General features: G+C 36.7%; 1 protein-coding gene across 1 annotated transcript in view; it reads left to right on the top strand.

The window, feature by feature from the left end:
• LOC126814485 (laminin-like protein epi-1) overlaps positions 1 to 25,025 on the top strand; it is a 37,432-nt gene extending 12,407 nt beyond the window's left edge. The window contains exons 12-30 of the mRNA XM_050539656.2: positions 768 to 990; positions 2,298 to 2,550; positions 3,231 to 3,353; positions 3,969 to 4,085; positions 4,763 to 4,979; positions 5,496 to 5,677; positions 6,435 to 6,597; positions 8,655 to 8,845; positions 9,797 to 9,896; positions 10,992 to 11,138; positions 12,014 to 12,049; positions 13,150 to 13,272; positions 14,168 to 14,301; positions 15,645 to 16,277; positions 17,542 to 17,822; positions 18,911 to 19,052; positions 20,594 to 20,770; positions 21,160 to 21,316; positions 23,071 to 25,025. Coding sequence (XP_050395613.2) covers positions 768 to 990; positions 2,298 to 2,550; positions 3,231 to 3,353; positions 3,969 to 4,085; positions 4,763 to 4,979; positions 5,496 to 5,677; positions 6,435 to 6,597; positions 8,655 to 8,845; positions 9,797 to 9,896; positions 10,992 to 11,138; positions 12,014 to 12,049; positions 13,150 to 13,272; positions 14,168 to 14,301; positions 15,645 to 16,277; positions 17,542 to 17,822; positions 18,911 to 19,052; positions 20,594 to 20,770; positions 21,160 to 21,316; positions 23,071 to 23,210 — 3,539 coding nt within the window. The 3' untranslated portion in view covers positions 23,211 to 25,025. The remainder of the gene's footprint in view (positions 1 to 767; positions 991 to 2,297; positions 2,551 to 3,230; positions 3,354 to 3,968; positions 4,086 to 4,762; positions 4,980 to 5,495; positions 5,678 to 6,434; positions 6,598 to 8,654; positions 8,846 to 9,796; positions 9,897 to 10,991; positions 11,139 to 12,013; positions 12,050 to 13,149; positions 13,273 to 14,167; positions 14,302 to 15,644; positions 16,278 to 17,541; positions 17,823 to 18,910; positions 19,053 to 20,593; positions 20,771 to 21,159; positions 21,317 to 23,070) is intronic.
• Positions 25,026 to 26,045: the final 1,020 nt, after the last annotated feature.

Below are 26,045 nucleotides of genomic sequence, written 5' to 3'. Positions count from 1 at the left end.
GTCTGCTCATAGAAATTTCTACATCTTTTCCCTTCTAAAATCAAGCTGCTGTCTGACATTGCCCACAAATATGATAGTTTTGTAGTTTTGGGTTTTGAACCTTCAATTATCTAATTGGTCAAATATGATGTAAATAATTATAGAGATTGGTTAATTAAGCCAAATGATGCAATCGTAATTTTCCGATCACGTGTTAAACATAATATATTCTCCTTCCCACGCAACCAGCTAATGTTTATCAAATTATAACTTTTTATGTATCAACTATCAATCATTCATTTCAGTGCAGGCAATCTGACCTCCCTTCACAATATAATACTATTATTAAATTAAAGAGCATAAATTCTAGCAATCTTGGTACGTGAAGCCTAGGGCCTCAAGGAGGGTGCCCGACCGGCCACGGTGTATAATATTTTTGAAACTGTCATAAGTCTTTCTTACGGGTACTGTTGTCTTAAACATCCGTCAACATCCTAGGATTTGCTCAATTGTGTTTATAACATCCATTCATCTTCCTCTAATTTGTGAGGGTGGTGGATTGGAAGGGGTCTCATCTAAATCGGGCCCTGGTGGTTCAAAACTATAAGCCAAACTTGATGTAATTAACTACATACCAACGAGGGTTGACCACAGGACATAGATGGCATCAGTAGAATGTTTGGTATCCTATATGAAAACATTGCTTAGTAGTAACCGAATAGCTGTGTCAGTCATGTAAATAATCTTTAGAAAATTAGAATCTTCCTTTTTTCTAAAAATTCTTCCAGGTTATTTTGGAGTTGGTGGTTGGAGCGATGAGGGTTGCATTAAGTGTTTTTGTAGTGAACACACGACGAACTGTACGACAGGTAAAGGTTGGTACAGGTCGGAGGTCATCAGTTCCTGGGGCGTCACAGATTCAGCAGCTGTAGATGATAGATGGTTGGGTATTGATAGTGATGGTAATAATGTAATGGTTGATGATCCTCTTCAAATTGGTCCTCCACCTCAGTAAGATATAGTTACATGTCTTCCTCACACTGACTTTCATTTTGTTATGTCTTCCTCACACTGACTTTCATTTTGTTTCCCTTAAAATAGATCATAAATTTTATCTAAAAAATAATTGTCCATATTTATTTTCCCATCAACTGGAATATTTTTTCTGTCAAAGTCGTACGATAATTTGCATGCCTAATCTTATGCTCCTGAAAACAAAATTGCCTCTGTGGGAGAATCATCACCAACAACAGTCGTTTGATATTTGACTTCCTCAAAGGAGAAGTTTTATCGGTTGTTTTTTTTTTAAGAAAGAGCATGTATAGCATGACCCAAGTACGACAGTCTTCATCTGCAATAAATAATATTGTTTTCAAATCAAAATGTTTTCATATTTTATACGTGGACGTACATTGTCGTCGCCCCCGTCCGTCCGTCCACAATTTATTTGTGGACATTCTACAGGTTACAATTCTTATCCGATTTTGACGAAACTTGAAATATAGGTTTATCTTCAAGATATCGCGGTTCCTTTCGATATTGGCATGTATGGGATCGATACTTCATGGATTATTGCCCCTGATTGTACGAAAAATCACGTTTTTAGCTTGTGGACACTCTAGACGTCATGATTTTATCCAGTTTGGATGAAACTTGAAGTGTATGTTTATAACCCAAAGATCTCGGTTCTTTCTGATAATCGCGCATATCGGACCGCAACTTCCTGGATTATGGCCCCTGATTGTACAAAAAATCGTGTTTTTAGCTTGTGGTCACTCTAGAGATCACAATTTTTATCCCATTTAAAAATACCCTTCAAATATATGACACTTACACCATAATGATTGAGTTCGAATTTCATGAATATCGAACCAAAACTGCCGGACAAAGTGGCCGCTCCTTGTTCGCATTAAGTGTTAAAGTATTAATATCAAGTTGTGGACCCTCTAGAGGTCACAATTTTGATGAAACTTAAAATATATGTTTATATCCCAAAGATCTTGCGTTCTTTCGATATTTGCGCATATAGGACCGTAACTTCCTTGATTGTGGCCCCTGATTGTACGAAAAATCGCTTCTTTTTTGAGCTTGTCCTCTGTCCATCTCTTGCAAAATGTGGGCGTATCTTGCAGGACATCCACTTTTTTGAACACCTGATACCACTTTACACACAGCCAAGAATTGTTGCTTCATGTTTGTTTGATCTTTCGACTGCTCACACTGTCAGCATCATCCCCACTATGACCATCATGAACTTTATCATCGTCGCCATCATCATCATCATCATCATCATCGTATTATTTTTTTATTATTATCAGATATGTGATGAGAATAATGAACTCTGCTAACAACCTCAATAAAAGTCATCTGTATTTCCTGGCACCAGCTAAATACATAGGTGGTAAACGTACGGCTTATGGTCAATTCTTTACTATGGCCCTCCGTTTATCTACCCATGAAGATTTGTTGGGTAATTACACAGAAGGAGATGTCTGTATGAAAGGGAGGTACACAGATTTTGTATTGGCTAAAGACCTTTCTTTACCTGGTACGACGATTACACATTACAACGTGAGTAAATTACTATTCTTTATTTAGTGTGTGTGTGGGGGGGGGGGGCGACGTTGGGTGACCGAGAGCACTTTGGATCATAAAGTCTGTCATTGAATCAAGTGCCTTGGTTTCCATTTCATGCCTGTACGTGACAAAGAGAAGGGCCGGATCCTTGTATTCCGCCCACTGCTAAAGACCTCCCTAAGCTCAAGTGACTTATTAAATAGAATTATACCATATGTTAGTCCCGAAATAACATAGTTTGTGTCAAGTGGATGTTGCCCCCACCCCTCTTTGTCTTTGTTTAATGCTATAACTGTTCGTTCGTTATTTGGGGTTAGTGTTTGCTTGCACCGAGGGTCATATCACAGATACATGTTTCCTAAGAAACTTTCCAGAAGGCAAAGGTTATCCTGCAGCCTGCTTTAATTTTGATTTCCAACTACCAGGGGATGTTAAAGTGTATGTTTATAACCCAAAGATCTCGGGTCTTTCTCATATTTGCGCATATCGGACCGCATCTTCCTGGATTATCGCCCCTGAGAGATTCGGAAATGCCACCAGAAACAGATATGCTGATTGGTTATATAAACAGTTGACCCCTGACAAATAGTCAGCTCCATAGATATCGAGGCCATATAAAGATTCAAAAACGAAATGAAAAATTCTACGTTTAACACACTGCATGCTAATTTCAGGTAACATTAAAAGAAAGCGAATGGTTTATTAATGGAACAGAAAACAGACAACCTACCTATGAAGAATTTATGCAGGTTTTGACGGATATACAGTTTATCAAGGTTCGAGGAAAGTACAGCAATGTAAGTGATCATTCGGTGGGCCTTGGATTTTGTAATACGTCGGGAAGCTTTCGTGTTCTCTTCGGTTGGCCCAGTCGCACCGGAACACAAGTTTGCGGTTGTCAAGTCTTTAAAGTCTTTTTTTAACGCCTATGTTCTGGCTCACTAGATAAAAGGTTACGCGCTTTGTAAGACGTCGGGGGGGGGGGATTGCCGAATGGTCTGTCATTGAGTCAGCTGGCGTGTTTTCGATTCCCCGGTTATACGTGACAAGGAGTAGGGTCGCCTGTCCCACCACCTGGGTTTTCTCCGGGTCCCCCGGTTTTTTCCGCTGCTAATAGACCCTTACGCGAAAGCTAATTATTGGAATAAAATTGAACCATATATTAGACCCGAAATGACCTAGTTTGTGTCGAGTGGACGATAAACTCCTCTCAGAAAAGTAAACGGGCGCCACTGTCCAGTCGAAATGTCACTTATTGGGCATTGCAATGTGTGTCCGTCCCCATTAAGCCGGTTGGTCAAAACGGTTGGATGTAAAACACTATTTAGTTTTAGCTTTGTCTCTGATATTATTATGATTCCTAATGTACAATATTAACAGCAATTAAAACCCCGCTCCTTTTATATTTACAGGCCAGTGAAGCAGAAACAGATTTATTTGAATTCAAATTATATACTGCTAGTAAAAATAACGAATCCATGGTACCAATAAATAATGTGGAACTGTGTTCCTGTCCACCAGAATTTACTGTAAGTTGTCCAGTCTTTGTATCCTTGTTGACAATTAATCCTAAAACAAGGGTGGTTTGACAATCGGCTTTCCTTAATGAATTCCGGTAATTTGTGTTTAGCGAGAAGTGGTAGATTTCACATGCTATTCAGAGTGGATTTCACATGCTATTCAGAGTGGATTTCACATGGTATCCAGAGTAGATTTCACATGGACTCCAGAGTAGCTTTCACATGGACTCCAGAGTAGCTTTCACATGGTATCCATAGTAAATTGTACATGGTATCCAGAGTAAACTTCACATGGTATCAATAGTAGATTTCACATAGTGTCCAGAGTAGATTTCACATGGTATCGATAATAGATTTTACATGGTGTCCAGAGATAAATGTGACATAGAAAGCAAACTAGACTGATAATATCCTATAATTAAACCACCACTAGATTATATTACTGGAAATGAGAGGGGGAATGTTTAGCCCAAATCAAACACCAAATAATATTGCAATTATTTTGTCCCACAGTTTCACATCAATATATTGATACAGTTGCCCAAGACTACGATAAATGTTTTGAACAGTTAGAAATAACCAGTTGTTTTCACCAAGATAAATCGGGAAGACGTGAACGTAAAGGACATCAAAATCCGCCAATTTGATAAACGTCTTGAAAACACGATGCTCTTTTTTTGTTCCAGGGAGAATTCTGTGAGATGTGCGCCTCAGGGTATAAAAGAGAAGTTCCAAATGGCGGACCATTTTCAACATGTGTGGCCTGTAAATGTAATGGGCATGGCGGAGGTGGCCCGTGTAACGTCACAACAGGTGCTTGTACGTGTACACACAATACCACTGGTCTCCATTGTGATGTCTGTATGGATGGTTTCTATGGTAACGCTTTAGCAGGAACACCAGGTATATAAAAACATGTGTAATATTGCACGGCAAATCGCGAAAAGACGCTTTGTATTTTATAGAAAGTCCAATAGCTGATAAACCCCCAATGAACTGAGGTTTATATCTCGCCAATATAATATTTCGATTATTTGGAGACTAACATGGCATGTGGTAAATTTCATTCCTGTGGATACATGTGAAATGAGAGTGGAGGTATTTTTGAACCGCCAGTGCTTCTTTTACACACACCTCTTTTTCGTCGCATCCACACAACGACGGCCTACTCTTATTTCTTATTCCAACTTAGTCGCTCGGATGGTACGATAAGCCGATTTCCCGTGTACACATTGGCATGCATGTAAAATATCCCTTGACAGTTGGAATTCGATATAAAAGTAGGCCGTAGCGTCTCCGCGGTCCGGTCAAAATTTCCCTCATAGCACACTGCATGACGTATGCCCGTCTTCGTTAGCCCAGTCGGAGCAGAACAGTAGGACGTTAAACCCCATTTTCATTTTTTTTTATATTAACCAGATGATTGCAAACCATGTACGTGTCCAGGTAATGTTATTGTGGAGGAAGTTAACGTATTTGCTTCAATGTGTGAATTGGACGCCGGTGGTGGACCAAAATGCACCAACTGTACGGAAGGCCATGGGGGTAATAGATGTGAAACTTGTGTAACTGGTTATTATGGACAGCCAGAAAACACTACCGTAAGTTCAGCTTTTCCTACAAGCAAAACATGAAACATTTAGAGATCTCGGGAACTAGTACCATGACGTGGGAGTATATATTGCTGTCGTCGCAGTCGGTTCGTCGTCCCCAGTTTCTTGCGAATTATTTAAACTCTACATTTATCATCCCATCATTGAAGTTTTAATATATTGATTATATTGAATTTCTAATAGCTACTTATAGAGTTATTACACTTGATTATTTCTTAGTATCTTTTCAACTCGCCACTGATGTTATACGTTCTTAAAAAAAAATAATTTTGCAAGTTATTTATCTAGATATTTATAATAACCAGGGGCTAAGTGAGAGAGGCGCAATGACGAGCTTTGCGTCATGGTTTTGAGCATTTGCGCTCACTTGCGTTTTTGCCTACCTCGCAAATGTGGATTTCAACATTATATTCATAATGCTCAACCAGTGTCAAACATATACCGTGGGTCAGATATACCACAAATCGACTCTAGCATGTCCCACAATATTACTCGGAGGCACTGGGAGGGACAACCCCACCTCCCCCGCACACACACATATAAATATTATTTTTTGGAGGGGCCCCGAACTGAATCTTGCTACTCATGCAAAATCATGGGTCACCACGCCCTTGACAATAACACATTCTTTGAGGACGGCACAGACGGTTTAACCAGTGTGGATGTATGTTTTGTAGTCTGACAACTCATTTTTAAAAACAGATCTGTTAAGATTACTTTATTTGTTTTTTAATGATTGATATAGATGAATGGGGGTAAATGTGTGCCATGCTTGTGTAATGGAAGAGCCGATACATGTGATACAGTAACCGGTATCTGTGAGAACTGTAGAAATAATACAGCAGGAAAAGAGTGTGAGATATGTGCTGCTAAATATTCCGGTGATGCCATGACCGATTTCTGCCAGCGTAAGTTTGATTCTTTCAAGATTATTACATGCCGAAGTGGCTTTAGCGACTTACTATTCTGCACCAATTCGACTAAAACCCTATGCTTATTCTGAGCGTGGGGTTGACCGAGACAGTTCGTCGGAATATTCCGGCGCGGTTCCCCCTTGTCAGTGGTGTAGGACAACGTATAGTCGTTCGGATTGGCGTACACGTAAAAGAACACGTGACAATTGGAATTTCGAATTCTTTAAAAAGAGTAGGCCATAGCACCGATGTCTGGTCAAAATTTCTCTCATAGCACACTGTACTTCGTATGCCCTTCTGTATTAGCCCAGTAAGAGCAAAACAGTAGGACGTTAAACCCAATTTTCTTCACTCTTAGCGCGATTTCAAACTGTCAGGGCATCTTTAACGTGCTGCTGAACGACAAGACGTATAATTATGTTCGTGTCAGCCCACTTGGGAGTACGATCCCGGAACTCTTGGCCCCGAGTTCACAAAGTATTCTCAGACTTCAGTTAAGAATTTACCCAAAATTTTTCACCTTATTTTAAGTAAAATATAGCGCTTTACAAAACTTGTATTGTTTTAATGTTTCTGGATCAAAGATATTTCTCATAAACGGTGATTGAAAGTTGAGTTAATTATTAACTAAAGTCTGAGAATGCTTTGTGAAACGGGGGCCTGGTTACCGAGCCAGCGTCATATTCAACAAGCCAACTGGGCTCCCATATTCTATTTTTCACTATATGTCCTCCATGAAAGTCGACGACTTTGATTCGTTTACGTTTTTGAGGGTGATGAAACGAAACGAAACGAAACGAATTTTTAATTTTGTATAATTATTCTTACTTGATAGTAATTCTACATATTATTTTGTATTATTTTATTCGTTTTATATTTGTCACTGTATATTTGTCCCCATGAAAGTCGCCGACTTCGATTCGTTTTAGTTTTTGAGGGTGATCAAACGAAACGAAGCGAATTTTTAATTTCGTATAATTATTCTAACTTGATAGTAATTCTACATATTATTTTGTATTATTTTATTCGCTTTATATTTGTCACTGTATATTTGTCCCCATGAAAGTCGCCGACTTCGATTCGTTTTAGTTTTTGAGGATGATGAAACGAAACGAAATGAATATTTAATTTCGTATAATTATTCTAACTTGATAGTAATTCTACATATTATTTTGTATTATTTTATTCGTTTTATATTTGTCACTGTATATTTGTCCCCATGAAAGTCGCCGACTTCGATTTGTTTTAGTTTTTGAGGATGATGAAACGAAACGAAATGAATATTTAATTTCGTATAATTATTCTAACTTGATAGTAATTCTACATATTATTTTGTATTATTTTATTCGCTTTATATTTGTCACTGTATATTTGTCCCCATGAAAGTCGCCGACTTCGATTCGTTTTAGTTTTTGAGGGTGTTGAAACGAAACGAAACGAATATTTAATTTCGTATAATTATTCTTACTTGATAGTAATTCTACATATTATTTTGTATTATTTTATTCGTTTTATATTTGTCACTGTATATTTGTCCCCATGAAAGTCGCCGACTTCGATTCGTTTTAGTTTTTGAGGATGATGAAACGAAACGAAATGAATATTTAATTTCGTATAATTATTCTAACTTGATAGTAATCCTACATATTATTTTGTATTATTTTATTCGCTTTATATTTGTCACTGTATATTTGTCCCCATGAAAGTCGCCGACTTCGATTCGTTTTAGTTTTTGAGGATGATGAAACGAAACGAAACGAAACGAATTTTTAATTTTGTATAATTATTTTTACTTGATAGTAATTCTACATATTATTTTGTATTATTTTATTCGCCTTATATTTTTCACTGTATGTTTTCCATGAAAATCGCCGACTTCGATGCGTTTTAGTTTTTGAGGGTGATCAAACGAAACGAAGCGAATTTTTAATTTCGTATAATTATTCTAACTTGATAGTAATCCTACACATTTTTTTGTATTATTTTATTCGCCTGGGTGTGTAATGCAGCAATATATATAATATTCTAGCATTTTATCTCTTTTTTATTAGCTTGTGTGTGTAATGCTACTGGTTCTGATGGCGAATGTGATCCGTCTACTGGACAATGTAAATGTTTCCCTAATGTTCAAGGCTTCACATGTGATCAATGTGTCCAAAATTCGTATAATTTTACTAGTGGTAGAGGATGTGATATGTGTGATTGTAATTCAGAGGGTGCTATCGGTACAACATGTGATCAGGTATTTACAATTATTAAGGATGCATTATGCAAGAGCTAAATCTGTCTACTACAGGTCTTTCTTTAGGCCAGAAATGTTATCTAACATTTAGTGAATTATGAGCCAATTTACTGCATAACTTTCCTTCACGATTTAACGATTAAATGGATAATCGAGACTATGTTGTTTATCGTACTGAATTTAGTAATGATGATCGAGACTAGGCGGAAATTTCAAATGTTTAGTTCTCGGCTCATAGTAGATCAATTTGAATGAAATTTTCAGCAAATTGCCTTTACATTATCAGGTTGTTAACTATTATAGTGAGAACTGCCAACTCGTTGTCGAATCTCCCATAATGTATCTTTAAGGATGTTAAATCCCATTTCATGTCATTTTATGAAAACTAAAATATTTACGCCATGCAAAAATAAAATGAAATAAAACGAGGTTTAACGTCCTACTGTTCTGTTCCGACTGGACTAATGAAGACGGCATACGTCATACAGTGTGCTATTAAGAAACTTTTGCCCGGGCAGCGGCACTATGGCCTACTCTTATATCGAATTCCAACTGCCAAAGGCTCTTTTACGTATATGTCAATGTATACACGGGACCTCGGGTTTTGTCCTATCCGAACGACTAGACAGCTGTCCTTGCCAGGCCCTCCGTCCTGCACCCTCCTACAAGGGGAAATCATTTACGCCATGCCGTGTGCCGTGGTGTTATTAATTTTGCCCTAGCAGCGACATTACGGTTTCTTCCCACACCTAAAGACCCCTTCGCGCTAGCCAATTATTGGGATAAAGATGAACCATTGAATGTTAGTCACGAAATGACCTACTTTTTGTCGTGTGGACGTTAGACCCCCATTTCTCTTTCTGTTCCGAAAATTTGTGCAGGGAATCCTCTTTGGCTGCTTACGGCTTTGGTGTCCATTGTCATGTACCTTATATGTTCTTATTGTTTCAGACTAGTGGCCAGTGTACGTGTAGAAATAAAGTAATCAACCGACGATGTGATGGTTGTGAAGACACTTATTTTAGATTGAATAAAGATACCGGCTGTGATCGTAAGTATTGCTTAAATACTAGACATGGGATTATAAGTATTAGTTAAATACTAGAACTCTTTTTTAAACGGGTCTTACGTATTAGTTAGATATTATTATTAAATCCAAATATATTGGCTGGGATCGTAGGTAGTGGTTGAATATTATTCCTGAATAAAAACTACTGGGATCATAAATATTAGTTAAATCATATATATGTACGTTTTATGGTTGAATACTATAATTCTTTTTTAAATACTGACTTTGATCATAAGTATTAGTTAAATACTAGAAGTTAATAAAAATAAATACTGGCTTGGATCGTACCTATTAGTTACATACTGGTACTTACTCAAAATAAATACTGGCTTGGATCGTACCTATTACATGTAGTTAAATACTGATACTTAATTAAATACTGATACTTAATTAAATACTGATACTTAATTAAAAAAAATATTGATTGGGATTAAAGTATTAGTTAAATACTGATACTTAAAGGAGATAAATCGCTAATATTTGGGACCTCGATATTGACACAAATTTGTCGCAACGTATATAATAATGTAATATGAATGTATATAAACTGATTTACATTAAATCCTTTCTGTTTTTACTGTAATTTCTAATCAGTTATGTTCGGCGAAATACGCCAGAAGTCTCAATTGAATGGCAATCTTTATCTTCTGGTTATTCCAGTCTACACCGATGGTACTTATTCCGCATGCTCTCCAGATAAGAATATAGCGTCACCATTTGATATGACTTGGAATATGTCTAGCCTCGTTTTTTGAGACCCTTGTTCCAAACGCATTATGGTACACGATTCGTGTACCAATGGTAAAATGTTTATTTTGTCTTGAATATTGGATATCAGATGCCCATCTTTTCCCTGTAAGATCACAAGACCAATGTTGATTTGAATTGACAAATAATTTGTGTTTTTAATTTATTAGTTAAATACTGGTAGTTAATAAAAAATAAATACTGAATGGGATCATAAGTAATAGTTAAATACTATTACTTAAAACAACGAGCGACTGTCATGCAAAAGATACCACGGAGTATCGATTTTAATTATAGACTGTATTATAAATTTTGATATAAATGTTTCAGCGTGTGGGTGTAAAGAGCAAGGTATCGCCGAGGCTGTAGTAGGTGGTAAAGCTAAAGGATCATGCGATTTAGCAACAGGACAGTGTTATTGTTCACAACCAGGTATAATCGGTCTCAAGTGTGACACGTGTTCGAAAAACACTAAAGGTACGTTATAAAATATAAACACTGTTCTGTTTCTTAATAGAGTGGTGGGGCTGGAGCTGTATACAATATAACCACTATTCTGTTTCTTAATAGAGTGTTGGGTCTGGAGGTGTATACATTATAACCTCTGTTCTGTTTCTTAATAGAGTGTTGGGTCTGGAGGTGTATAAATTATAACCTCTGTTCTGTTTCTTAATAGAGTGTTGGGTCTGGAAGTGTATAAATTATAACCTCTGTTTTGTTTCTTAATAGAGTGTTGGGTCTGGAGGTGTATAAATTATAACCTCTGTTCTGTTTCTTAATAGAGTGGTGGGTCTGGAGGTGTATAAATTATAACCTCTGTTCTGTTTCTTAATAGAGTGGTGGGTCTGGAAGTGTATAAATTATAACCACTGTTCTGTTTCTTAATAGAGTGGTGGGGCTGGGGGTGTATAAAATATACCCACTGTCCTGTTTCTTAATAGAATGGTGGTTCTGGGGTTGTATAAAATATAATCACTGTTCTGTTTCTTAATAGAGTGGTGGGGCTGGGGGTGTATAAAATATAATCACTGTTCTGTTTTGTAGTAGACTGTGGGGTTCGAGGCGTACAGTTCTAGGTGTTTCGCAATGCATCACTACTCTCGGTCAACTATGCCAATTGTAAATTTCGTCTTAGTTATTATGTGGGAATGGGTAATGTCGCCTGACTAACATATTGGGCGTTTCTAATCTGCTATGGAATTTCTTAGATTTGAAAAACAAAGTCTTTGTAGGGCTAGAATTTTGTGTTGGTTAAAAGTTTATTGAGCAGGACTTACATTTTAAAAAAATAGCAATGTAAATAGTATCATATAGGAAAATTTACAAAATATCTCTTGTCTTTTTTGTTTCAGAGGTATATTCTGCTTATATTAGCGTATTTAATATCGGTAAGTGTATTTGTTATCGCCATGAAACATTGATATATAAAAAAATTTAACCGAATAATTAATTAAAAATCAGACAATCACGGTGGCTCAGTGAGTATGGCACTGGTCCACTAACCAGGATGTTCTTGGTTCGATTATCGTTTTTTCCAGATCTGCTTTCCCTTGTCAGTGATACAGGAGGGCCTGACAAGGATCATTGTCTAGTCACTCGGATGATACGAAATATTTACCATACACGAAAAAGAAGCTTTGACAGTTGGAAAAGTAGCCCGTCTTCATTATCCCCGTTTGTGTAGTAAAATATGACGTTAAACACAATTAAACAAAGTTGGCGTTTCAATAAATAACTTTTAAAAAGTTAAATAACGTTGAACAAAGTTGACATTTCAACAAATGATCTTAAACGAAGTCTACGTTTGAACAATAACATTAATCATAGTCTACTTTTTAAGAAATAACGGTAGAGTTGCCGTTTTAACAATGACAAACAAATTGGTGTTTTAACAAATAACGTTAAACAAAGTTGTTGGGGTTTTTTAAAATAAATAACGTTAAACAAAGTTTGTCTTTTTTTTTTAAATAAATAACGTTAAACAACACAGTTGACGTGTTAACAAATAAGGTTAAATGGGTTTGGCGTTTGAACAAATAACGCTAAACATAGTTGGCATTTGAACAAATAACGTTAAACGGGGTTGGCGTTTGAACAAATAGCGCTAAACAGAGTTGACGTTTAACAAATAACGTTAAACAGAGTTGACGTGTAACAAATAACGTTAACAAAGTTGATTTTTTATAACAAATAACGTTAAACAAAGTTGACTTTTAACAAAATATAACGTTCCATAAAGTAGTATTTTAAGAAATAACCTTAAAAGTTGACGTTTTAACAAATAATGTTTAACATGATAAATACAGCTGATATTTTACACATGTTAAATACAGCTGATATTTTAACATGTTAAATGCAGCTAATATTTTAACATGTTAAATAAAGTTGATATTTTAATATGCTAAATAAAGCTGATATTTTACACATGTTGATATGTTAACAAAGTACATGAAGCCAATTATACTGTATCAATATTTCTATTTTAAAGGTACGTTTCCCGGTTGTGTTTTATGTGGTGAATGTTTTGATGGCTGGGCGAGAAAAATAGATAATATTGGTCTGGAATTTGATAACGTTACCCAACAAACTAATGTAATAAATTCCCATTACGGTAAGTCTATACAAAGCATTTGAACTTTTCAAAATGATTTTTAGTTTTTTAAGTATTTGTATCAGATTTCTTATATACTGGAAGGCCGAGAAGCCTGGTTTTTCGCATGTCAGGGGTGACGGACAAGGAAATTCTACCTAGTCGTTCAGATAGGTCTCTAAAACGAGGCCTACTGTGTATTGGTCTACATGTAAAAGAACAACTGACAGTTGGAATTCGTACACGTAACCATAGAAAATTATATTACATGTTAGTCCCAGAATGACTATAAAAGTCGAGAAAGTTAGTACTCAGGGGCTTTAATGGAAAATGTGTATAGTACTTGCCCTTTAAAGCCCTTATTGTCATTTGGATTTCGAACAATAACTAATTTTCAGCCACGCTCAAATGCACCCAGGTTGACGATTTAACATTTATTCAAGAAAACAAAATGAAAATGTCAACGGTAGATAATTCCCAAGTTTGAATTCAATCAGGTTAAAAAGAGGCCCTTACAAATATATTATCCAACACTTATAGGTGGCGCTGGTTTGTTTACATCGTCTACAGAGGATGACGAATGTTAGGAAATAAGCAAGGAATTGAAAATAACTCAAATTAATGACGATCAGCGAATTTAAACATACATTATGCAAGAGCTAAGTCTGCCTGTTGTACACGTCTTGTCAAACCTTCAAAGGCTTATATCTTCGCTTGCAATAGATTAGTTTGAATGAAATTTTCAAATTATTCATTTTACATTATCTATTATCGAACTATTATAGCAAGAATGGCTAGCTCTTTATCTAAATCTTAGATAATGTATCTTAAAGATAGACTGTTCTATATTTTATTTTATTATAAATAATTTATTTTTTTCTATGTTTAATTGTATTCTATGTTTTAATATTGCTAGGTTTAGAGACTAGTGAATCAGTACAGGCGGATCTAACTGAGATAGAAACTAGCATACAGAACGCTAATCAATCGGTAGCAAGAGCACAAAATATAACAAGCATCGTAGAATCCATCAAACAAGATTTAAATAAAGTAAGTATTTGATCCCCGTCGTAGGTAAGGTAAAACGTTTGAAACCATTGGTTTTCTGCTTTTCAGGGGTGAAATATCGTTGGTATTCGATTACGAGTAGAAATAATAAATCATATGATGTTAATTTAAAAATGACGGAAACCATATTCTTGCTTTTCTAAAAGAGAGAGAGAGAGAGAGAGAGAGAGAGAGAGAGAGAGAAATGGGGTTTAACGTCCACTCGACACACACTAGGTCATTTCGGGACTAACATATGGTTTAATTTTATTTCAATAATTCGCTTGCGCGTAGGGGTCTTTAGCAGTGGGAGGAAACCGAGGACCCGGAGAAAACCCACGAGAGAAATGGGGTTTAACGTCCACTCGGCACAGACTAGGTCATTTCGGGACTAACATATGGTTTAATTTTATTTCCATAATTAGATAGGAAATGACTAGGTCATTTCGTGACTAACACGTGGTTCAATTTTATTTCAATAATTCACTTGCGCTTAGGGGGTCCTTAGCAGTGGGAGGAAAACAGAGGACCCGAAAAAAAACCCCACAAGGTTGGACAGGCGACCCTATCCATTGTCATGTACAACCGGGGAATCGAAACCAGATGACTCAATGACAGACCTTATGATACAACGCGTACGTGCTAACCATTCGGCCACCCAACCCTCATACTCCTCGCAGTGTTTCGTTTGATTATACCTAATACCACTAAACACTGCTTTAACGAAAGCAAATTTATGTTCCAAATTATGACTGGTCAATGGTCCGATTAACAAACAATAGCTAACTGCGTTACAAAAGCATTACGTTTGAAACAGAGCTCCAAATTGGACCAAATATGTTTACATAACGTTACGTCATGACACACGATTTTATTATGCCCAATGAACCAGGGTACATGTATAGCAGAATATTGCAGAAAATCTAACTGCGTGACAATCGAGGCTATCAAATCGAAAACAGTGTAAACAATACTGTTTGGAGGCGAACATACATTCACCGTTTTTAATACCCTAAATCATTGTCCAAAGTTTTATGGAAGACCCAGATTAAACGAAGGACTGTCAGGTTGCTGTACTTGGGATAGATTTGATTGAATGGAAAGAATAGACATACTCCTTCAAAAGCTCAAGTATCATAAGTCGATCCAGCAGAGAGTTGATTATGGTCTGGATAAGTTCATTAATGTCTAATTGATAATTTAGATAACATTTCAGGCGCAAAGAAAGACATGCAATAGGCAGATTAAGCTCTTGCATAATGTTTACGAAATAATCGAAGCCTAACTAGTATCGGTTGTTCGGTACTGTCCTGCTTTATAAATCCTCTCACTCTGTTCTTTTCCAGGTATTAGAAGATATGATAAATGTAAGTGCAAGTATAATGGAAATGGAAACACGTCTTAATGCATCACTGGTAACCCTGGAAACCGTCTATCAATATACCGGTGTTGTCAACGTCGATAACGTATCCGTTACGGCGGACATATTGGATACAAAATTAACAAATTTGAGCGCCGAGATTAGAGACGCTTTTTCGAAAGCTAACGCTTCCTTTGCTCACATTAAAGAGTTGTCTATCCTTGTCGGTTCCGCCGAACAGACAACAAACCAGCTCCAAGCACGTGTCACCACTAGCATGTCAATACTTTCAGCCGCAGAACAGACGTTGGCGACGGCCGTCAACGTCTACAACGGAACCTTCTCCGAAGGATACAACGACAACGAAGGAAGTATATCAGAAATTAACAGCGTCATAAATTCTTCTAAAGTTACTTTAGCAGACTTGAACGCCGTTATAGAAGAAATGACATCGCAATTCAACTCGGCTAACGAATCTGTGACCATGGTTATACAGAAAACTAATGAAGTCCGAGACAGCACACAGGCCAAACTACAAGAGAGTCAAGAAGCCTATAACCAATCAGTGGCTTTATCGACTGCATCGATGGAAACGTATAATTCTGCCGTGAAGTATAAGGTTGGTAAAGACGATATTTTATTATCTATTGAGAAATGCACACGTTGGGGTATTTTGTTGCTATTTGTAACTAGAAAATGCCGGGTTCGATTCCCGACCTGGCCTTCGCGTGTTAGTAGTTGCGCATGTGGGGCTGTCATGGATAGTGTGTCTAGCCGTTCAGATGGGACGAAAATCCGAGGCCCAGCCGTATACAGCTGTTCTGGCAAATTTCCATCCATGACATTGCACACCCAACTACATACTCCTCGCGGTGTTTTGTTTGATTAGACCTAATCCCACCCAAGACTGCCGTAATGAAAGCAAATTTCTGGTCAATAGTTCGATTAACAGCCAATACCTAATTGCGTAACAATATCATTCGGGTTCAAATATGTTTACATAACGTTACGTCATGACTCACGAAATTTATTACGCCCAATTAACCAGTGCATAGCAGAATATTGAAGAAAAAATAATTGCGTGACAAACAAGGCTATCAAAACGGCTGCAATGTAACAATACTGCTAGGAGACGAACAATACTTTCTCCGTTCTTAATACCTTAAATCACTGTCCAAAGTTTTGGGGAATACCCCAGATTAAACAAGGACTGTCGTGCTGCAGTACTTAGTATAGATTTGATTGAACGGGAAGAATAGACATAATCCCCCAAAAGCTCAAGTATTAGTAGTCAATTCATCAGTGGCAAGCGAGGGATTTCCCGTGCCATTGCTTCAGGAAGATGACCCAACTATAGAAATAAATTTTCTTCATTTTTGTCTCGAAAATGAACAATCTGATTAAAACACAGATCCTATTTCGTTTCGTTTTTATAGTTCAAAATTTCGTTTTACTTGTCTTTACCCACGCTAGGATCTGAAAGAGTTGTTATCATTGACATGTTCTGAATGGTGTGAGGAATTAGCCAATGCAACGGTCTGTTACGGCAAGCTTTCGGCGTGTTTTGCACGGAACTGTGGGTAATCCACTAGTAACATCAATGCTGATTGGTTAATCAAACGTCTGACGTCATAGGTCAAAAGCTGCTCGTATGACCTCTGACGCGACCTACTGCAAGAACTTGTCAGATCTTCATATAGTGTAGACCATCGAAAGTATAAAAAAAAACGAAACGAAATATAGATCTGTATTTTTTATCAGATTGGAAAATGATCGAGGCATTGTGTTAGCGAGGCATTAAAGCCCATGTTATTCGGTACTCTTAATTATTTAACTATTTGATATTTTAAAATTTATATTCTTCTACCCTCTTTCTTTCACAGACTGACGCAGAAGCAGCATTGAGAAATATAACTAGCTCGTTCGAGGCTATTATAGCAGGTTCCAAGATGTTGGTTGATGTGAAAAACAAGATGGCGCAATCAAGTACGAAAGTGACTGACGTGAACGCCTTTACAATCCGACCCAATGCAGATATGACGACTATTACTGAACAGATTGTAAATACGTCCATTTCCACCGCAGACGTAGACGCAGCGAAACTCAGCGCTCAAAATGCTTTAGAAACGGCCAAGACTGTGTTGAATGTAACTGAAAAGGCCGTGTAAGTAGACAACTCTCACCTGGAGAGGCAGAATATGTTAACAATCATTAGGCAAGAACTAAAGCTGCCTATTGCAGGTCTTGCTTTAGGCCTAAAATGTTTTCTAAATTATTAATTGGATATTAATTTAACTTATCCTGACCATAAACATCTTATGTGTTGTATTTTCACTGGATTTGAATCCGATTTGTTGCTCAACGCTCATTGATGACTTAATCCAAAACTTTAGCAGTGGTGATCGAAGGCCTATAATAGGCCTAAAATTCAAACGCTAATATCTCGGTTCAGAGTAGAACAATTTGACTGAAATGTTCAGAATATCCCCTTTATATTATCTAGTTTTTAACTATTATTGTGAGAACTGCCAGCCCGTTTTATAATATTCCATGATGCCTCTTTAAGGCTTTCAAGAAGACGTTAAATATTATAATCAATATTCTTTCTTCATAATGCGAGCGGAGGACGGAAAGCATCGAATGATTCCGTATGAATGTTTCATTTTAAGTGCACGAAAATAACCCATTAATAAACGGAAGAAGAGTAGTCGGCAAACGCCGCTGGTCAGATAAAATGTTCATACCATGCATTGCAAACGTGACCGTAGAAATAATAAGTACCACAAGATTTTCTCAAAATGACCTAAGTATTGGGAATCCTATCCCCAAAATTCAAACATTTATATAAAATAGTATGGCGAATTGCCACCATTCCAAAATGGGCTTTATGAAGACGCCACAAGCCATGTAGAGCAAAATATGTTTCCGGACACCCGCGATTCCACTTATTCTTCCAACTTTCAGGGGTTCTTTCACGTGCATAACATTGTGTATAAAGATGGACCACGGTTCATATAGGGAAACGCGCTGACATCCCCCGCCCGCCCCAGCCCCCCCCCCCCCCCCCCCGAGGAACTACCTCGGCCAACTCCCAGTTCATTGTATTCTAAACTAGTTTGCGCATAGTTAAATAGTTTGCTCAAAGTTAACTAGTTTGCGCATAACTAGTTAATCACTCATTATTCCAAAAGTTAGCAAATGGTTGTTGTGTACGGGCAGTTAGCAGTATGCTTTTGTGATTCTTTTTTTCAGAGAGGATTCAAGATTAGCGTTAAATGAAGTGACGGGTATCCAAAAAAGTATAGATGATGCTAATACATTAAGATCTAATGCTACCACACTGAAAGTCCAGGCTGATACCCATAATACAACGATATATCAAGCCCTTTCCCAGGTAGATTCCTTTACGTTCTTATTATAAAAACTCTGAATAATTTAATTATAAATCTATAGACATCATTTACTCCAAAAATAATAAAACATTTCAATGACATATAGTAATTTAACTGATTATATACAAGAAAACTATCCAGTTCAAGGTCTGTGATTGGCCAATCGGATTAAAATACAGATCTATATTTCGTTTCGTTTTTTTTATACTTTTAATGGCCTATACTACATGAAGATCTGACCGGTTGCAGTTGAAGGTCGCGTCGGGGTTAATACGAGCGAATATTGACAACATTACGTCAGACATTGATTAATTAATCAGCGTTGACGTTTCTAGTGGTTTACCCACAGTTCCGTGCACCGCACGCCAAGAAATCACAGTAATAGACCGTTTCATTGGATAATCTCTCTCATCAACCAGAACGCGGGTTATATAACAACTCTTCAAAATCTTAGTGTTGTGAAGACAAGTAAAACGAAATTTTGAACTATAAAAAACGAAACGAAATAGGATCTGTGTTTTAATCAGCTTGGCGATTGGCCATCAGTAAATAAGTTGTTGTTATTTTTGTTTACATGTTTATAAAGTCTCATCATTTTCTTAATATGCTGTATAAATTATCAGTGACCTGTTTTTGTTTTAAAAAAATAATAAAAATTTATATTGTATACTCAGCCAGGGGCGGTAAGTATATTGCATAGAAAGAATTAGAAATAGATTAGATCTCACCCTCTGGCCATTGTGAACGTATATCAAACTAAACAGAATACTGATCAAATCAGGTTTAGAATTAGGGCATTGACATTTGTTCCCAATCACTTAGTATGCTTGTAAACCCACAATACATTGGCATTGGTAATCCCCAGCTTGAGTTCCCTCTAGTTGTAGTGATAGTCCATTGATACTGGCAGTATAGAATGGTCTAGTTGTAGTCCATTGATACTGGTAGTATAGAATGCTCTAGTTGTAGTGATAGTCCATTGATACTGGTAGTACGGAATGGCCTGTAGTCCATTGATACTAGTAGTATAGAATGGTGTAGTTGTAGTCCATTCATACTGGTAGTATAGAATGGGCTAGTCGTGGTCCATTGATACTGGTAGTACAGAATGGTCTAGTTGTAGTATATTGATAGTATATAAAGCTATAGATGTAGCAATAGCCTGGTAATTCGAATTATTTTCAAAATGATTATTAATCTAATTGCTGATAATATTAGGATAATTTACATTACATTGTATTAACAAATTAAACCAAATTGGTTTGATATACTCCTACCTGACATTCTTTGACCTGTACAGAAAGACCCACAAATGCAAGTATAGAAATTAGTTTTTCTAATAGTTACGCTTGGACATTACAAGAGAAAATTGTCGGTCCCATAGCAATGTAGTAATAGGCGCGCCGAAAAGAGTCAGTCTACTCTGTCTCGAGCACAACATCAGATAATAAGAGACTGAATATTGAAAATATCATTCTTGTTACCAGTCATCAATTTGTTATTAGAAAATAAATTGGTAAAGTTCATTGAATTTTATTTTCAGTCTTCAACAAAAGTCAACCAAGTGAGAAGTCTGGTAACAACTACAACAGCGGATGTGACGAATGTACAGAGTTTCATAGCAACCGTTACCAAGTGTTTCCAAGAGAAAAACAGCCAAGTATCATCAGCCAGAAGCCTTGCAGCAGAAGCACTTGCCAAAGCAGAAGCCTTAGAAACGGTAGTGATTTTAAGATATTTCTCCGAAGTGCCCAGGTTTCGATATACATTATGTTATGTAAGCTTTTCAAAGCTGCAAAGGGGTACAAAACGTGTTCCAAACCATCGCGAAACTCCCTTCCTCCAACTACTCGATTAACTAAAGAAGATTTTGCCAAAAATTGGTTGATTTTAAACTGGGCTAATGTTCTCCTCGCGGTAAGTAATCTCTAGTTTTATCCAGGCGAGGATTATGAAAATCTAATAATCCGGAATATCCTGGGCAAAAAGACTTAATTTTTAAACCTCCGCATTACTCTTATTCAGTTTTATCCTGTTTTTGGTGAGTCGTGAGTCTATTTTTACGACTGGCTGCTGACGCATTCCATATCTATTTTATATCTATTTCAGAGCCAATCAGACTATGGAGAGATCCAGGCGAGTTTAACCCAGGCAGTGACTAATAAAACGACTAGTCAGGCTGTAACAGATCTACAGAATACTAATACAGAGTTAGAGTCCATAAAATCAGATCTTGCTACAGCTGAACAAATAGCAGATTTAACAGGTAATTATGACGTATGCCAATAATATCGTGTATACTGTAGATACCAATTTCTACTGGAAAAAATTTGTTCGTTGACGCCAATCTGTTTCACAGAGGAATACGAAAGTCTTCTAATATCTCTGTAAAAGATGACTGCCTTCAACACCTGACGTCACATCACGCGGCGTCAATCATTGGCTCAATGGCGCTTGCATTGTTTACATAAGAACTTACTGGTTCGGACAAAATGGTGCCTTTTACTCATTTTAATACCCATTTACACTAAATAGGAAATAATTTTTACCCACAAATACTTCAAACGACTTTATTTATTGTTCTAATACATAAATAAAATGTTTTAGAATTTTGTCGCAGGAAAAATGTTAATATTTGTGGCTCATTAAGTCGCATCAATGTCATCCTTATCAGTGATTGTGGCGGCCTTTATAACGAATATTCACGGCTGATCAGTGTGTAATATCGCGTATACTGTAGATACCAAATTTATACTGGAAAAAGCAGTTCGTTGACTAAGCCATTCACCGTAAAACAAAGGCCTTGGACGGCGTATATTCGTTTACATCGGTTTTCTTGCATCCCGAGTTCACGAGTTTTGATGTCACATAACAAAACGACAGCGTAATGTTATTGGTAATTTTTTTCCAAGCAACCGGTTAGGAATTTATTTGCTATCACTAGAGATAGGTTAACACTAAGTTATTTAGAGACTAACATATTGTGCATCATAATCAAATATGTCTGTGATACGCCGTGGTCGCCTGCCCAACCTCGTGGGTTTTCTCTGGTCCTCCGGTTTCCTCGCACTGCTAAAGACCCCTACGCGCAAGCGAATTATTGAAAAAAAAATTAAACCATATGTTAGTACCGAAATGACCTCCCTCTCTCTCTCTCTCCTCATTACACCGTGGGTGCGGGGGTTTGGTTATACCCGGGTATGCCCCCTAGATAGTTTTCAGAAAAATTTGAATGGACAACATTAAATTTTGTAAAAACAGACGAAACAAACTTTTTAATCGATTTACATTCAAAAATGGAAATCAGCCCTATCAATTAAGTTCGATTATCCAGTTGGTCGCCCCCACACTGAAATGTATGACCGGGGCCGCCGCTCCCAACGCCCCAAACTAGGTAATTTCGGAACGAACATATGGTTCAATTTAATTTAAATACATTCGCTTGCGCGTAGGGGTCTTTAGCAGTGGGCGGAAACCGGAGGACCCGGAGAAAAGCCACGAGGATGGAAAGGTGACCCTACTCCTTGTCACGTACAACGCCAGTTGACTCAATGACAGACCTTGTGATACAGCGCACACACGCTATCCATTCGGCCATCCAACCCCCAAATGTTAAAAGATCTAATTTGCGAAAGTTTTAGAACAACCTACAGAATTCTTGATAATATTTGGTAGGTATGTTCATTAGAGTGATCGCTATCAACGCTTTCAAAATTCAAATCCTAAAGGCATTTCGCGGAGTTATCTTTCCATCAACATTTTTACTGGAACATTGTAGAGGAAGGCGGGTGGGGGAGGGGCGCTATTGAGACATACATAGCCTAGGAATGGTTTGGGTATTAAGGATAGTATTAAGAATATTTTGATCATGATGCTTGGAGTTATCTGCCCGTTTATATTTTAAATCTGGAGAAAGAGGGGGACCTACGTGAAATGATTTTAGAGCCATCACGGACGACCTTGCTGCTGGTGGCGAACCTGACAATCCCACATCAATGTTTTTTTTTCATATACTTTCAGCCATGAGTCAGGAATACGCTGCGCAGAAACAAGAGATGACGCAACTTGAAACAGAAATCAGGGCTTTAGAGACAGAACTAAATGACATGTTACAGTCTCTTGGAACGACAACAGATGCTTCCATGTGCCTTAAAACTTAATCATCTGCCTTCTTTATATTTGGTTTACTTTTATCTCGCACAGTAATTATTTTCTAATTTTTAATTTTGGCTTGATTTCACTACAGTTCCATCGGGCAACCTCAGATTGTATTGTGTGAAGAAATAGATCTACTGATCCATGGCTGAGATCAAGACTTGTGCTGACGTTTATGATGATAAGTGACGTCATTGTTATTTTGAATTTAGTGTTAGATACAATGAAAGACGTTTATTTTTATTTGGGAGTGATAACTCCTCTTTAATCCGCCCATAAGTGACCCTCTCAACTCTTTACCATACCGATAATTGTTCGCAAATCTGAAGGCGGAAACACATAAGAGTCGCTGGAGACGATATTAAACTCCAGAGATGCCTTGTTGTGGGTAGGCCTATTCCCTAAAAGAGTTGTCCAATATTTCTTGTTTGTTTATATTTAATGCATCTGATATTAAAAAAGTCATATAAAATACAGAATTTATTTAGTTCCACCTTAAACCAAGAGATTACTCGCCTTCAAACTTTTGTGACTTTAAGCTGGGAAATGAGACAACAAATTAGAGGAATGCACGCCCTCCCCCCACCCCCCCACCAATCTATTTCATTCCGTTTTATTCTTATTTCTTGCTTTAAGTCATTTCTTTATAGTCCAACTTCTGTATCGTACAGATTGTTATTGGTAGATTCCATATCAACCTACCAATCAAAACCTTTCTGCTACACAAAATTTTGCGAAACCTTTTAGAAGTATCGAAACAAGTAATTGGATGTCTAATCAAGGTCAAGCGCATTATGTTGTTGTCGTCACAGACCGAGATTGCGCTTTCAAAGCTAATTTCTATTTTTGCACCGAAGTTCTTAATATATGTACATTTTAATTATTGGAGTTTTGTATTTTTGAACGAAAGATTTCGAATTATTCTACCAATTGTTGAAGAACTTTTATATTCATTTTGTGTTTCCTTCCTTTAGATAATACGGGTTGAAATTTCTTTCTGGCTTTGTTTAATCTACACAGCACACCTCACGCATCTAGCGTAAAGCTCGAAACAACAAACCATTTCATTGGCTAATCTCCCATATCAAACAAAACCAGACTTTTAAAGTCAAACCAAATGATACCAACAAGCAGCAGCACGATACTAGATCTTTGTACGATCTGGAAAATATCTTTCTGTGTTTATACCCACAATTCTAACCCTAACCCTTCAGAATAGTTTTACCCACAATCCACCGTTTTTAGATCTTCAATTTGTACGTTTAACATGTAATTTGTAAACCTAACCCGAACCCTAACCCTAGAGAAACATATTTTCCAGATCGTACAAAGATCTAGTGGCCAGCGCTTTAGATGGGACCGGAAATGAACCTGGGGCCTGTTTCACGAAATTTTAACTAAGATAAAATCCAAATTTTAGTAATTTGATTGGATAGTATTAGACTGATTGTAGTGCTTAGCCAATCAAAATTTAAGTATCTACTAAAATTTGGATTTTATCTTTAGTTAAAAATTTCGTGAAACAGGACCCCGATCAGTTTCCTGAAAGCGAATTCTTTTTCCTCCACTAATACCTACTCAAGCTGGACTTGATTATCAGTCATGAACGATGCTATCGTAAAGCACCACCCCAACCCCACCCCACCCCTCCAAAATAATAATGAAATAAAGTAGGATTCTGTGTTTTAATCAGATTGATTTTAATTTTGACAGCTATGAATATCCATGGTGACGGATTCATTTAAATATATTTGTTATTATTTGATACTGTATATTTTCAGGCACATAATATTATTGTAAATAAATATTTTTATCTATTTTATCTATTTGTTTATTTCGTAATATTAAACATACATTATGCAAGAGATAAATCTGCCTATTGTCGTACAAACTCCTGACAATATGACAATAGAACTGTTTTTGTAATATATCATTGTTTTGTCTAAAATGAAAACCAGTCTAAATAACAAGAAGTATGTTTATAATTGATACAGTTATTATTGTGATGGAATCGATAATTTAATGATACAAAATACACAAATAGAAATAGTTTAATTATATATATATATCATTGTTTGGTATAAAATGAAACCAGACTAATTAAATAACACAATGTAATATTATGACATTTTCATTTACACGATAACATTTTTCATTGTCGTAGTAAATTTGTCATAGATGTTGATATAAATGAAATTATCTAATCGAGTCCCAATATACATTAGTTAATTATACTCTTTAGGATCGATTCTGCTATGTTTTATATTCAAGATATTGTATTTGTCATTAGTGCTTAACGAACTCGACAGTATTAACAAATTTAATTGTTATATCAAATAGTTTTTTGTTAGTCTAATATGTACAAAATTGCACAAGCCCATGGTCGTTAAGTGTGGTTAAATGGTCGAGAGCGAGACATTAAACATTTATGTACATTATGTAAGAGCAAAATCCGCCAATTGGGGTCTTTCTTTAGGCCTGAAATTTTATCTAAATTATTAATTAGACATTAATTAACTTATCCAGACCATAACCATCCCTCGATGACATCGATAGCCTGCGATATTTACTGGATTAGAATCCGGTCTGCTGCTTCTGATTAAACCAAAAACTGGATAATCGAGACTATGGTTTTTTTTTATCGTACAGACTTTAGTAATGATGATCGAAGCTAGGCCCAAAATTCAATCGCTAAATACTCGGTTCAGCGTGGATCAATTTGACTGAAATTTTCAGCAAATTCCTTTTACATTACCTAGTTTTTAACTAGTATAGTGAGAACTACCAGCTCTTTATCTGATCTCCCATAATGTATCTTTAAGTAATATATTGAAACAACA

The sequence above is a fragment of the Patella vulgata genome, chromosome 1 (assembly GCF_932274485.2).
Source record: "Patella vulgata chromosome 1, xgPatVulg1.2, whole genome shotgun sequence".
NCBI lineage: Eukaryota > Metazoa > Mollusca > Gastropoda > Patellidae > Patella > Patella vulgata.
Note: the sequence above shows the minus strand (reverse complement) of the source record. Positions and strands in the feature narration are given on the sequence as shown.